Genomic DNA, 16,306 nt, shown 5'->3' with positions numbered 1-16,306 from the left:
AAAACATATCAATAAACAGTTTAATAGTAAAATTGTGGTAAAACATGGTGATGAATACACATATATACATATATATTTACCATATACCACGTATTTCCTTTATTATTATTACTGTATATTATTTTTAAATACACTATTATTTTTATTTTACTTTATTTTATTTTTGCTACTGACTGTTTTCTTAATGGAGCTTCCCAGCAAAAAGTATTTCACACGATTGTACCTGTATAACCAGTGTAAAAATAAACATCTTAATCTTGACTATATACACACATACTGTATAAATGTATATAAATAAATACATGCATACATATATAAATATATGTATGCATGTATATATTTATATACATTATAAATATATATATTTACAACAACTCAAAACAAGAGTCAACACCAACAGGAGAATACACTGTTTACCATCGGCAGAGCATTTGGGGAAATTTTTCTTGGGCGCTACCCACATAATCAGCTGTGCTGCTCATCCCACAAATGCATGATCCTTACAAGTTGGACATCATTGTAAAGGTGAATAAACAGGCTTTCCAACGATGTAAAATACAATGACCATTAGCATTGATACAACAGAGAAATAATCCATCAAACACAAGTTTCTGAACTTTTTTCCCCAGTTTATATCATGCACTATCTGCAACCATCTTGGACTCTAACCACTGGCGCACTTTACACTCACTTTACACTATACATCCTATATACCACTTTATAGACTGCACACATGCACACATGCACATATTACATTTATTTATTGTACATACTACATTTATTTATTGACGGACTGTACACACGTTGTTCACCCATTCACTCTGTATCTTTTATATCTCTATTATTGTTTTTATAATTTTTGCATACCTTTACCTTTCCTGTGTTTCACTCTGTTGCTGATGTTGCTGCTTTGACACCTGAATCTCCCTCCGGGGATTAATAAAGGTTCATCTTATCTTATCTTATCTTATCTTATATAATATATATATATATATATATATTTAGATATATATTTAGCTTACCAATGCAGCAGTGAATTCCGAAGATAAAGTAAAGTCAATCATCATTTCTTTCTGTGTCCTGTAACTGTCCTGTATCATTGCTCCTCATCTGTCCCCATGGCAACATCATGTGTCCCCATGGCAACATCATCCTCCAGCCGTCTCTACGTCACAGCCGCCGTTCTCATTGTCTCCATTAGCATTAGCAGCATGCTAACAGAGAGCTGCTAACAGGAGAGAGCTGCTTTGGTCCTCTAAACCCGATCATCCACAGAGTGAGTCTCCTCTCCTCCTCTCTCCCTCTCCTCCTCTCCTCCTCTCCTCCTCTCTCCTCTCTCCTCTCCTCCTCTAGTTCAGCTGGGTGTACCAGCAATCACGTTATCTGCTGTCTGGAACTGCGAACTACCAGCTAGCCGGCTCAGCTGTGTGGCTAACACTTAGCACGGGCTAACGATGCTAACGATGCTAACGATGCTAACGATGTGTTTAGTGCAGCAGGTCTGTTGTTTTTGTCATCAGTCTGACCGGGAGGGACTGCTGATGCTAATGCTAAAGCTAAAGCTAATGCTAAAGCTAATGCTAATGCTAATGCTAATGCTGATGCTAAAGCTAATGCTAAAGCTAATGCTAAAGCTAATGCTAAAGCTAATGCTAAAGCTAATGCTAGCCACATGTAGCTAGTGGTCCAGTAGAGGAGGATGTGTCTCTACCTGCAGTACAGGTTACAGGTGTGATCAGGGTGCTTAACGGAGTCGCTCTGGTTCACCTGGCAGACAGGTGAGAGACAAGCTGCCAGGTGAACCAGAGAGACTGAGCAGCTCCATGCTAACGTTAGCAGCTAGCTGCTCTTTGTTTGCTAACAGGTTGCTAACGGCTAACGCAGCGTGCACGCGAGGAGCGTTCATGTCATATTCATCTGGATTCCAGCATCAGAACCAGAACCAGAACCAGAACCAGCTGATATTAAACCTGCAGATCATCCTGCTGCCTGCAGGGCCAGAGCTCTGAGGGGGGGGGGATCCAGATCCAGATCCAGAACCAGAACCATGATGATGTAACCAGGTCTGATCTGGGTTCTACTCAGAACAACAGCTGTCTCAGTGAAGCTGCTTCTCTAACGGGCTGAAGAGCTGAACCTGGTTTACCAGACAATCTGATACTGTAGGAAGAGTTTTCATCTGCAACACACAATTCAGAGGAGTTCTGCTCCAGATGCTCACTACTGGTTTACTTTACAGTCCAGATGCTCACTACTGGTTTACTTTACAGTCCAGATGCTCACTACTGGTTTACTTTACAGTCCAGATGCTCACTACTGGTTTACTTTACAATCCAGATGCTCACTACTGGTTTACTTTACAGTCCAGATGCTCACTACTGGTTTACTTTACAGTCCAGATGCTCACTACTGGTTTACTTTACAGTCCAGATGCTCACTACTGGTTTACTTTACAGTCCAGATGCTCACTACTGGTTTACTTTACAGTCCAGATGTTCACTACTGGTTTACTTTACAGTCCAGATGTTCACTACTGGTTTACTTTACAGTCCAGATGTTCACTACTGGTTTACTTTACAGTCCAGATGCTCACTACTGGTTTACTTTACAGTCCAGATGTTCACTACTGGTTTACTTTACAGTCCAGATGTTCTGGTAGCAGACTAACTCAGTTAGAACTAGACTGATGCCAACATCCAAATAATGGCATACACCGATCAGCCATAACATTCAGACCACACTGATATATAACATATATAATATATATACATATATACATATATACATGTATATATATTATATATACATGTATATATGTATATCAGTGTGGTCTGACGTGGTCAGCGTGACGTAGTCAGTGTGACGTACGTAGTCAGCGTGACGTGGTCAGCGTCACCCGTTGGTTTGTGGACTACGGTTTTGAAGCCTTGAGTTCAGCATTTTGGCCGTCACCATCTCGGTTATTTGCAACTAGAAGTGACAGGAGACGGTGGAGTTAAGCACAACCGAACTCTGAATAAGATATTTTTTGTTGCCAAAAAGGTCGCCTAAAAAGTGAGAAGTGATTTTCTCGTCGACTTCTATACAAGCAGAGCAGTCGCCCCCTGCTGGCTGGTAGAAAGAATGCAGGTTTAAGGCTCTTCAGCGTTGGCTTCACTTCTCAGACCCTGGAGTTGTCCGCTGTGCTTCACCTGGCAGGCTAAATGTCTGACCTGTCGGGGAGCTACAGCCAATCAGAGCGCGAGACGGGTTGAGGGGTCACCTGTTGGTCATTAAAAAACTTCTTCAGAAACACGGCTCCGTGCTGAAACGCGTTAGCGATGTGAGCCAGTACAAGTGAAATGATCGTATTTTGTCCTTGTGCTACGCTATCACATTTCTCTAGTCAACTGAATATCTTTGAGATGTGGACAGAACAAGACATTTGAAGACGTTATCTTTGGAAACACTGATTGACATTTTTCACCATTTCTGACATTTTATAGACCAAACAGCTGATCGATTAATCAAGAGAATTATCCACAGATCAATGGACAATGGAAGTAATGGTTAATTGCAGCCCTGATGCTCTTAGTCTAAATGTGGACAGCGTTGACAGCGTATTTTAAATGATCCTCATCCATCCGATCCCCATCTAATGTGTGGGAGTAATCATCTTTAGGCAACACTTATAACACTAATAATAAGTTCTTATAATAACAGGTTTGACATGGTAGAGTGTAACCACATGTCTCTGATTACCTGCGTTGTATGGCTGTTTTTAGTAGTTTAGTTTACTGCTTTTCGCTGCACTCCTAAAGCTGTACGGACATCACAGCATACTCAATCACTGTTTTCTCCTGTTTGCTTCTCCTCTTTTAGTGGACCGCAGTTTGAAGCGTCGGCAGGTGAAGCCCCTCGCTGCTTCTCTCTTAGATGCCTTGGATTATGACAGCTCAGATGACAGTGACTTTGAAGTGGGAGATGCCTCAGGTAAGCACATTCTTTATAATGTATAGCAGAAGCTTAATGTTACTTCTCCTGTAACCGTTGTTCTCTGGTAACAGTCTGAGGATAACACTGAGGAGGTGTTCCCCATAGAGAGACTGAAACAAGAGACCCATACAGTATATAGCACCAATCAAGTTCTGGTACCAACATCAGTTTTACCAACAGTTCACACCCACTGGGGAGCAGTAGTATAGGGGAGCAGTAGTATAGGGGAGCAGTAGTATAGGGAGCAGTAGTATAGGGGAGCAGTAGTATAGGGAGCAGTAGTATAGGGAGCAGTAGTATGGGGAGCAGTAGTATAGGGGAGCAGTAGTATAGCAGTAGTATAGGGAGCAGTAGTATGGGGAGCAGTAGTATAGGGAGCAGTAGTATAGGGAGCAGTAGTATAGGGGAGCAGTAGTATAGGGAGCAGTAGTATAGGGGAGCAGTAGTATAGGGAGCAGTAGTATAGGGAGCAGTAGTATAGGGAGCAGTAGTATAGCAGTAGTATAGGGAGCAGTAGTATAGGGGAGCAGTAGTATAGGGGAGCAGTAGTATAGGGAGCAGTAGTATAGGGAGCAGTAGTATGGGGAGCAGTAGTATAGGGGAGCAGTAGTATAGGGAGCAGTAGTATAGGGAGCAGTAGTATAGGGGAGCAGTAGTATAGGGGAGCAGTAGTATAGGGAGCAGTAGTATAGGGGAGCAGTAGTATAGGGAGCAGTAGTATAGGGAGCAGTAGTATAGGGGAGCAGTAGTATAGGGAGCAGTAGTATGGGGAGCAGTAGTATAGGGAGCAGTAGTATAGGGGAGCAGTAGTATAGGGAGCAGTAGTATAGGGGAGCACCATCACTACAGAAACATGAATTGTGGTTATTACAATTTTCAGCTAATTAGTGAATAGTTTCTGGAGTAGCAACCGGGCCTTTCAGAATGATCCCATTGTTCACTCTTTGGATTCTGTTCTGTGTTCTGGTAGGATCAGACGGCACAGGCAACGGCAGCGATGAGGAAGGGTCTAAAGCGAGCGCCGCGGGGTCAGAGAGCGACTCGGAGAACGCCGGTTCTGCAGACGACGCTATAGACGAAGAGGAGGCCAAAGACCTGGCTGCTGACGAGAACTTAACGGAAGATGAAGAGAAGTCCAAACAGCAGCCTTCCTCAGACAGCTCCACCAAAGACACCCCCGCCGTCACCCCGCCCAAAGGCCGACGCAAGAGCAAGAAGACGTCGGAGCTGGATCCTGAGCCTGCTGCAGGCGCCGGCACTGAATCTACCTCAACGTCAGGGCCTGGGTCCGGGTCTGGGTCCGGGTCTGGATCCGGGTCCGGGTCCGGCAGCGTCAACACAGAAGAGTCTCAGGCCGAGCCCAAGAAATGGAACTTCCGCAGGAACCGGCCCCTCCTGGACTTCACCACCATGGAGGAGCTGAACGAGATGGACGACTACGACAGTGAGGACGACAACGACTGGAGACCCACAGCGGGGAAGAAGAAAGGTAAAGCAGCTGCTCAGAAAGGAGGGACCGAGGAAGAGGACGGTGGCAGCGCTAGTGACGATGATGATGACGATGATGATGATAACGATGATGATGACGACGACGACGACGACGATGATGATGACGATGACAAGGAGGATGGTGATGACAACAACAACACCAACAACAACAACAACAGTAGCAGTGACAGTGACAAAGAGGTGAAGAAGCCCAAGAAGAAGACGAAGAGCACCAATGCTTTTGATGAAGAGCTGACCAACGACAGCATGTCCCAGGGGAAGGGCAACGAGGTGAGCGCCAGGCCTGACTTCAGGTCTCATACGTCAAGTCCAACTGAAATGAGATGATATGTTAGTGTGTTTGTTGCTGCAGCGTACAGATCTGCTGCGTGTCTTTTTACTATCTGCAACCAAAAGAGAGACGACGCCCCATCTGTGCATTAACCTTCGGCTCTCTGTCCACGTAAACACGTTTGTTGCATGTAGTAATCAAATCGCTTTCTTTTAAACTGATTTGTATGAAGCATTAATGTCACAGGTAGGGGTGGGGAAAAAAGATCCATTCACCTTTGTATCACAACTTTCCTTTTTTACAATTTCTAAACAGATGTTTTAACGCCAGAATCGATAGATTTGCTTCACCTGAGTCTGTGTGGAGGTAGAAGGAAGTTACCGCTTTTATTGTGGTAGTGTGAGTAACGGGACGTCATATCCGTTCCGTATCCGTCAACCAAAACAAACCAGCCGGCCGCCTCCAACCGAAACGAGAAAGCAGAAAACGTTGTAGGGTTGGCGTGGATACGACCTGCACCCTCACATTTAAACATGTTTTAGGGTGATGACGTCATAAAACATGACGACAGACATTCAAAGCTTCATTTTAAAACCCTCAATAGAAGCTTAGTATGTAATGCTAACATTGTGTACAGCCCTAATTTAGTGTAAAAGTGTAAATTGTAGTTGTCAGTGCTCTTAGGCTTGTTTACTTCTTCTCTGATATGATTGAAGTTTTAATTGTGTTCTTTATACTGCTGTTTTATTTGGACTAACTTCTTGTGGACTCTACTTTGTGCTGATAGAACTGCTTCACTACTGAGCTACTGAGCATTGAAGCATCGCAGTCTTCCACCTTCTACTGGTCATGTAAACCACTGCAGATGTTTGAGGTGTTTGGTCTGCACATGGACTACTTTCTTTGTCTGCTACTCCGTAATACCAAACAACAATACGAGGCACAAAGTCACCATATAATCCAATAAGAGGTTTAGATGCTATCTATCTGCCTTTGTTCTAATGGACAGTGTCGTGAGCTTTGTGCACGGGATTTACTGACTGTCCGTTACTGGATCTGTGGTCCGATCAGAGGGAGGGACGTAGATAAGTGGCTTTACTGTGTCTCTGTTTCCCCCGATCCCCCAGGATGCCTTGCTGGACCGGCCCCAAACCTGGAGCACTCAGCACATCCTCATCTGCTGCGTCTGTCTGGGAGACAACAGCGAGGACGCAGATGAGATCATCCAGTGTGACAACTGTGGGGTGACCGTACACGAAGGTAAGCTGCAGAGTTAGTCCTACAATCAGTCAGGCAACAGTCACGACTACTCAAATGACGGCTTAGAAACAACGATCAATGTGACACCACTGATTTTCAGTCACTCAGTTGCCTTTCTGGGCTTCCGTATAGTCAAAGCTAATGGATGCATATCTATCGAGTCATCATTATTGTTTTCCCATTCACGTTGACGCAGTTGTAGTGGGTTCAGTTTTAAAGCTAGAGTAAAGATCCTGGTATCATAGTAAACTAGTGAACCTGATGAATCCATCGGTACCAACCATGTCAGACCAGCTGGTCATGAAGGAGTTAAATAACGCTCCAAACCTACACTAAATGTTGGAGAGGAAAAACTGTCATGTCCATTTTCAAAGGGGTCCCTTGACCTCTGACCTCCAGATATGTGAAGTTGTGAGGGTTTTTGTCAGAAAAAATGTCAGAAAATTGTCTAAAAATTGTCTGAAAAAAAATCTGAAATATGGAAAAAAAAAAATATATATATATATATATATATATATATATATATATATATATATATATATATGTTCTGAAAAATGTAGAAAAAAATGGGTCCCAAAACAAATCGGAAAAGTGTCCGAAAAAAAATTAGAAAATGTAAAAAACAAATATATTGTCCGAAAAATGTAAAAAGAAAACAATTGTCCCAAAAAAAATCAGAAAAATGTAAAAAAAAAATTAAATAAAATATATTCTCCGAAAAATGTTAAAAAAAAAAAAAAGTCAGAGAGTTGTCTAACAAATTTCTGAAAAAAAGTCCCCAAAATGTCAAAAAACGGTAAATTGTCGAGGAGAAACCGGGGGGCAAGTCATAGTCAAGTCGACACACTGACAGCTGTTGTTGCCTGTTGGGCTGCAGTTTGCCATGTTATGATTGGAGCATATTGTTTTATGCTAAATGTAGTACCTGTGAGGGTTTCTGGATCAATATCTGTCATTGTTTGGTGTTGTTCATTGATTTATAATAATAAATATATACATACATATATACATACATTTACATAAAGCGGCATATTTATACACTCTCATGTTGATAAGAGGATTAAATACTGGACTGATCTCCTTTAAGGTTCATTTGGAACAGATAAAACATGGTAACAAGGGCGGGGTGGAAAAGGTTAAATGAGGTAAACTAAGGTAATTTATTTATAAAGCACATTTCACATTTCTTTTTTCCCAGTTTATATGCCTGTAATCTTACCACACATAACATAACATGTCACACACACACTCACAACGTGCACGGACACAGTCCACAGTCTCTGTGATTGGCTGAGCTCTATCAGGGTTTAGCCTTGAAGCAGCGAACACCTTTGAGGTGCCTATCTCAAACACTCTCTTATGACGTGCACACACACACACACACACACACACACACACACACACACACACACACACACACACACACACACACACACACACACACACACACACACACACACTGTGGGGTGGCAACTGTCCTAATCACCAACTCTCCATAGGCAGTCAGGAGATATTAGAAGCAGGTCTTAACTTTATCATGTTGGTTTGGTTGGTGTATATTTTCCTCCTCTGAGACGTGTTTAATCTCCCTGAGAAGACACAGGAGGGAGACTAAGTGGAGGCTTGAGAGAGAGAGAGGAGGCGGTGGCAGCACTTGAGGCCAGTTCATATCTTCCTCTCCGAGGATGTGACCGGTCCGGGGCAGTAAAATATGGAACTTAATTCAAGCAGTAGCAATAGATTTAGAGTTCCTGTGTACTCTGTGCTCCAAATGGATCGATTTATTGTGCTGTTGGAGGTTTAATTAATTCAGAAGCTGTTTCTATGATCTTATCCCTGAGATTTACAGCACAGAACTTTATCTCCCAGGATTTGTGTTCACATTCCTGAAACTTCAGTTCTACTTTCTGCATGGACACGAGCTGACGTGGAGTCAGGACGAGGAAACGTTTGGATCTTTTATACTCCGTAACAAACATCTCAAAGTTCTCCATGTTCTCCACCGATCCACGTCTGCGTAGTTGTATGGTTTGGAGTGCACGGACAGATGAAAACCTGCTGCACGGAACCCCCACGAAGGGCCGTGTCCGATGGTATGACGTTACTTTGGCTGCACGGACAATCGCGACCCTCTCGCAATGCGGCAAGCATAAATGAAGCTGTAATTTAGACATGTCTAGGGGTGTAACAATTCATCTATTACATCCATGTGTCCATTTATATTCCTGCGATCCAACAACATCGATAGGTACTTGGCTAGTTGTCCTTCACGGGAGACGTATATCAATATATAATGGATTGTATGGATACTGAGGATTTGTAACTTGTATTTAAGAACATCAAACTTTATATCAAAGTGTTTTTTAGCACTTTTATTAGTAAAGAAATGTTAAACGTTACTCCGGTTCACTCTCCAGACATGCACCAGCTTGCACAGCTCTGCCTTCTGCAGCACGAGCACGCATCCATGGCGTGCACGCAGAAAAACAGAGCACTGGACTCCTCGCTCTCTCACGGGAGAGGTAGCGGCATAGAGGGAGGCGGGCACTGGTCTGCATGCTGCCGCATGCCTGTAACACCGTGTAACGCTGTGTAACACAGTATAACACAGTATAACACAGTATAACACAGTATAACACATTATAACACATTATAACACATTATAACACATACACGTTATTGGTCAAGATTGGGTCTGGAGTACCTGAAGGGTAAATGAAGGGTAAATGTTGGGCCCTATTTTATTTTTCTCTATGCATGCTCCCACTGGGTAATAGTACTGTATTCACTGTGATGGCGTAGTCTGCAGATGAAGTGATGAATTCATATCTAATATTATCAACAGAACCATCATTGATAGAATAACCCTGCCCTTCATTAAAGACAGCTTTATTCTCTCATTGAGTACTAGTGAGCTGGATCAGTGACGGTCCTGATGCTGGAGATAATATCATGCACCGCTGCTCTAAAGGTGTTCTCGTAACATGTTAGCACTTTTTAGAGATCACAAAGTAGCTTGTTGAAGGTTAAGACAAGGTCAAACATGGAAGGACTTTGAGGCAGAGATGAGAGATGAGCTGTCAGTATATCTGCAGCTCGTACGAGTCAGACTTCACCACTTCTCTTTGTTCTGGCGCCGCGCCGCCGTCCGGACGCCTTCACTCCCTCTCAGACGAGAAGAGAGGCCGACATGAAAGGTAGGCACACCGGACCTGGGTGAGAGATCAAAAGCTGGAATGAGCAGAAGTCCACAAAGCGAGCATCTCCACAGAGCACATAGAGGAGTCCTGTTCTCACCAGCCTGCCTTTTGATTATCACTCTCTCTCTCTCTCTCTCCAGTCAGACAGACAGACATCATTACCATACCACAAGTTCTCCCTCTGCTCTCATCCTCCTTTCACTGTAAATACCAAAGAAGGCCTTTTGTCACATAGTCCTGTGTTTTCTTTTATTCAGTAGTCTGTACATCCAGGTCCCTTATCCTGTCATTACAGGGCAACACATTCCTCTCATCAATGATGGATGATATTCATAATACCTCCACATCCAGCTGTCACCCAGTGATGTTGAATTCTATACTCACATGTGAGTTCAATGGACTGTAAATAGAAGTATTGCCCAACATGTGCTCAACTCATTTATGCTGGCACCTTTAATACTAAGAAAAGGAAGATGATAGTTCATCTGTCAAAGCTCTCTGACTTCCCCAACCGGTCTGTGACTCTCAGCCGCTAAACATCTTTTTGTAACTCTTAAAACACTTTTACAAATCTGTAGTTTAATTTAGCACAGAGGATTAACATACCGTAGATGAGGCTTTGGATTCACACTATACTTGTTGGATCCATTCATTGTTGGTACGGCTCTGCAGATGGAAACATGTAGAATATCATGAGCCTCACGGAGACGCTAGAGATGAGACTATCCTGGGATGTATGTTTGCTGAACATGTGGCTGTGTGAGGGATTCAATACTCTTCCTTCCACTCTATCGGTTACTAAATGCCTTAAAAGAAAGCACATCTTAACTGAAGAGGATTTAATGTGTTTTGACTGTTTGAAAAAACAAACATGTTAGCATTTATATTAAACTGATTTATTACAAATATAATTTTTAATATATGCTATAATTATATTTTACTTTTACAAGGGTTGGTGAAAATTCATTTTGACAAATCAAAATAATGAGCCCATACTGAAATATCCCAGTAGCTGATGTCTACATAGTGTTGATGACATTTTGGTCTGAGCGCCCGACGAGTTGCATCGGAAAGCAATATAGTTTTCATTATTAATCAATTCATATTGATCATATTTAATGTTAATTATAATATAATGAATTGGGGGGGGGGGGGGTGCACAAAACACACCTATAATTAATTAAGAGACTAAATACAACCCCTTGCACATTACTTTGCGCCTAGATTATGCACCGTTTAACTATCAGAAGTGGAGTTGGACACGTCCTAAATGCACCGTAGAACATGAGCTATAGATGGTTTAAAGGTCCCAGATTGTACAAAGTGAGATTTTCATGTCTTTTATATTATAAAGCAGGTTTAAGTGCTTTATATAAATACTGTTAAACTATCAAAACACTCAACATACAGAAACACACACACAGCCCGTATTCAGAAACTGCGTTTGAAACAAGCCGTCAGGATTTCTGTCCATTTGTGATGTCACAAATATACAATATTTAGATCATTACACGGTTTTAAACGTAAACATTCTAAATGTGTCCCAGTTTATTTCCTGTTGCAGTGGATGTGAATAACATCAGCTGACAGGAAGTAAACATGGACCCAAACTGTTGCCTAGCAACGCAATTCTGTTGAAATTCCATTGAAATGCACTAAAACGGAGCGCTTCAGACACAGAGGGTGAATACAGGTATATTCAGACAGACAGACAGGTGAATACAGGTATATTCAGACAGACAGAGGGTGAATACAGGTATATTCAGACAGACAGACAGGTGAATACAGGTATATTCAGACAGACAGAGGGTGAATACAGGTATATTCAGACAGACAGACAGGTGAATACAGGTATATTCAGACAGACAGAGGGTGAATACAGGTATATTCAGACACAGAGGGTGAATACAGGTATATTCAGACGCAGAGGGTGAATACAGGTATATTCAGACAGACAGGTGAATACAGGTATATTCAGACACAGAGGGTGAATACAGGTATATTCAGACAGACAGGTGAATACAGGTATATTCAGACAGACAGGTGAATACAGGTATATTCAGACAGACAGGATGAGGAAAATAAAGTTATTTTGAACATTACAGCATGTAAACATGTTCTAGTAGAAACACTAAATACAAGTATGAACCTGAAGATGAGCCGATATGGGACCTTTAGATAGAGTCCTATGTCTTCATACACACATGGTTTAATATCATCACTGCTTGGACGCAGCCTCGCCTCGTTGGTTAGCTTCTGTTGAAGGCAAACCAACAGTTGATTTTATTAAATCTCATCCAGTTAACAGTGCTGCTCCTGGTTCAGTCAACTCCACCTCGCTCCTTTTTTTTTTCCTGCCAAGCTCGTCATTTCTGACAAGGATAATCTTTCCTTCGGGGATTATGAAGATATCCTGTAGTCATCACTTTTTGTCAGCTTAGCTCATATTAGCCAGCAACCCGTGGCTTAACGGTCTGAGCTTTGTATCTCAGTTCAAAAGGAACACCGAAGATTTGTGCCACGGTTCAGCCGTAAGTCGGTTAAACCAGCATGGTGGTCGTTCATAACCCCCAGTTCCACGGTTCAAAGCCCGATCAGTGATGATGAAGCGCCCAACTGTTGCCGGAGGTATCCCAGTAATACCTTTCTTTAAGAAAATAAACGTTGAGTGGAGCTATATTGGAGCTAACAGGACTTAGCCTCCTGCCCCCTGCCACAGACTGTGGAGGTAGAAATAGGCAGTAGTTCTATAGTATTTAGGGTACATCCTGGATAGTTAGATTCTAAGTAGTTCTTCCGTTCTGAAGGTCAGGACTAACTCCAGCTGTGACTTAATTGATTGGTGTATGGTGCCTTTGAGTTGATCTCAAGAAGAAACCAGTGGCCTGTAGAAAGTGAAGATATGCCCCCCCCCCCCAGCCTCTGAAGAGCAGAGTTCAACATTAGTGATTCACCGTGACACACAGCAAATGGTCTCGCAATCAGAAGAGGACATGCAGCCACCAAACAAAGTGTAGGGCTGAATAAACAAGCCCATCTGCCCCGGTGTTTGCTCTCGATGGCCGCCCGACTCCCCGGCGTGGCACACACAGTGACGGGCATGCAGAGCATTGAGCTTTTGATTTGTGAGTCTTTCCCATTGCTCAAAAAAGCCCGAAGGCTGGTTGACTGAATTAGGAGTTAGAGTGTTATCTCCCCAGCGGAGGCAGAGTACTGATTGCTGCCCTCATTGGTAGTGAAGAGCACGTCTGCCTGGTGTAATAGCTGCCATAGAAACCACATCAGCCAAGTAATTGTTTAGGCAACCTCAGAAAATTAAGAGGACAACATTAAAATTCTTTCGCTCGGCTTCTTGCTTCTCTGGGGCTACATTTTTGATCAAATGTTCAATTTGCGGTGCTCCAGTGTCAGCGGAGATTGACAGCCGTGGACCAGAGCAGGCCTGCTCTTCCTTTTTCACTGTTTGTATTCTACTTGGTTCCCACAGTGTTAGAATAGCAAACCACAGGATTACATATACATATATACAGATATACATATATATAGATATACAGATATACAGATATACATATATATATATATATATATATACAGATATACAGATATATATATATATATATATATACAGATATACATATATACAGATATACATATATATATATATATATATATACAGATATACATATATACAGATATTCATATATACATATATTCATATATACAGATACAATACAGGGAACAATATTGACACTTTTGCACAGTGTCCACTAATTTGAGTCCATTGAAGACAGGACATACAGTATAGCAATGCTAGTATGCAGGGTCTGAAATTAGCACCCGCCAAATGCTGGTAAATTGTTGTCAGTGGCGGTGAAATCATCAGGACATCCGCCACTTTGACAGACAGAGAAAACACTAGTGATGGAACAGAGAACTGTAGTTGTCCTCTTTCTTGTCATCTCGTGCCTCCGTGACTATCGATTCCTCTTATTGATGCTTTCCCACAGTTACGCTGCACACCGATGCAGACACGCGCTGCATCATGTTTCAGTTAGTTTGGGACCGGAGACACGATGAAGAGATAATAAAGCTCTCAGCAGCATGGAGCTACTAAACCTGAGGGGGTGCATCCTGTTTCTACCTGATAAAGAGACACTGAGAACAACAAACCTGTGTTGAAACAGCAGGAGGAGAGTTAGTAACATTAGCTGTTAGCAGCCGTTAGCAGCTCAGTCCTGACTGGATGAATACCGCAGATACCAACGTTAACAGGGGTGCCATTGAGTTGTTGTTATGAAGCGTTCAAAGTCGGCTCAGGAAAAATGACTATTGGGTGTAGGTAAATTACAACGTTATCATGATGTGTTCAAATGTAATCTGGTAAAATGTAGTTTTTGGTGAGAAACTTGAATAAATCCAGATGTTAGAAGGAGATGTTTTCACATCAATATAGAATAGGTATTAGAGAGAGAATTATGACCTGTTGAACTTCATAACACTAGCTCTAAGCAGCTTATAATAATACGTTATTATATAAAATAGATATTAGAGAAAGAATTATGACCTGTTGAACTTCATAACAATTTACCAAGATTTTTTTTAATCAAAGCAAATATTTAAATAATCATAATCATTTGAATCGTGTGTTTTTATGTGAATACTATAGATGACAATAACAAAGTACAGTACTGTGTACACTACCTTCCCTTCACGGTGTAATTCAAACACTGTAATTTACCGTGTATATAATGTTTTTAATGTTAAATATATCGAACATTTTCAGACCCTGCTAGTATGTCTTCAGATGCTGATTGGTTTTAGTTCAGCCCCTATATTTATATTATATAGAACAGCTCTCAGAGCAGCACATGACAACAGCATCTCTTATTTGTATTTTTGGTTTTAAACACAGAGGTGGAAGTCTATCCACAAAGGAACTAGACTATTTGTACCTTCTCGTTTCTTCGTGTTACTTCTGTTGGCAGTGAAGGACGAAACAAACAAAGCTGTGGCAGAGCAAAAGGCAGGTCCACGCAGTTATCTCCTCCCATTCAGGGCTGATGATTAATGGATGATGTCATCCAGTTGACGAATGACATCACTCAAGACTGCAGAATTCCAGAAAGAGGAAAAACCTGCAGTTGATTTAGTCGTAGTTTCTGTCTGGGGCAAATAATAATAATAAAATCACATGGGTTTTATCATTTCATTATTATTTCTTGCTGAAGCACTTTTATGTATATTATATGAATTCCAGTTTATTACAACCTAGTTCTTATTTTTTGTAGATTTCACATTATTTCTGGTCTCTTTAAGTCCCACAACTTTACAACAGTGGAATACTAAATCATTTAATTTCTGTAAGTTACATTTAAATAGCAGCCTAATTGGAATGATTACAGTATTATTTTTGTTTTAAACATTTTCGAAGAACTAAACATTACAGAATAAATAAGTATTTTTTGAGAGTGCCAAAATTAGATTATGAGGATTCAATGGTTCTTATCTGGAGGCACTGAACGGAACTGAACGGTATGACCAGTCAGCTCATTGGCCTTTATCTGCTCTGCTTCTTAGAGAGTAGATTCAAGATTCAAGATGTTTATTGTCTCACCGGTTTTACAGGTACAAATACTTTTTGCTGGGAAGCTCCATTAAGAAAACTGTAAGTTAAGTAGCAAAAAATAAAATAATAATAATAAATTACAAAATGATAACAAAATAAATTTACAGTAATAGAATTACTTTTTTTATGGATTTCATTCCATATTCTCAAATTTCATTCCATATTATATTCCATTCCATTCCATATTTATCTATATATATAGATATATAGATATATCTATATATCTATATATATATTTATCTATATATATATCTATATATATATATTTATATATATAGATATATATATGGGAGCAGTAGAGGTTGCATACTATAAAAATATTGCAGAGGCATTTTTTTAATTTATTTTTTATTGCACATATTGCATATTGTATTGTGACAAAGTATAGTATAGTGACGAACCCGGATGTTCACGCCACTGCCTACACTTACGAGAGGCATTGATCGGGACAATAAGGATGACTTA

At 41.2% G+C, this 16,306-nt stretch overlaps 1 protein-coding gene across 5 annotated transcripts in view; it reads left to right on the top strand.

The window, feature by feature from the left end:
* The first annotated feature begins 943 nt into the window (after positions 1–943).
* The window catches only part of phf14 (PHD finger protein 14), an 82,821-nt gene continuing 67,458 nt past the window's right edge, over positions 944–16,306 (top strand). For 2 of the 5 annotated variants that reach the window (XM_037794307.1, XM_037794306.1), the window contains exons 1-4: positions 946–1,276; positions 3,862–3,972; positions 4,946–5,754; positions 6,883–7,015. In XM_037794307.1, coding sequence (XP_037650235.1) covers position 1,276; positions 3,862–3,972; positions 4,946–5,754; positions 6,883–7,015 — 1,054 coding nt within the window. In that variant the 5' untranslated portion in view covers positions 946–1,275. Of the gene's footprint in view, positions 1,277–3,861; positions 3,973–4,945; positions 5,755–6,882; positions 7,016–16,306 lie in introns of all 5 variants that reach the window. The other 3 variants (XM_037794308.1, XM_037794310.1, XM_037794309.1) reach the window with 3 other exon arrangements.

Source organism: Sebastes umbrosus, chromosome 15 (genome assembly GCF_015220745.1).
Source record: "Sebastes umbrosus isolate fSebUmb1 chromosome 15, fSebUmb1.pri, whole genome shotgun sequence".
Lineage (NCBI taxonomy): Eukaryota > Metazoa > Chordata > Actinopteri > Perciformes > Sebastidae > Sebastes > Sebastes umbrosus.
This window is presented reverse-complemented; position numbering and strand designations above follow the sequence as displayed.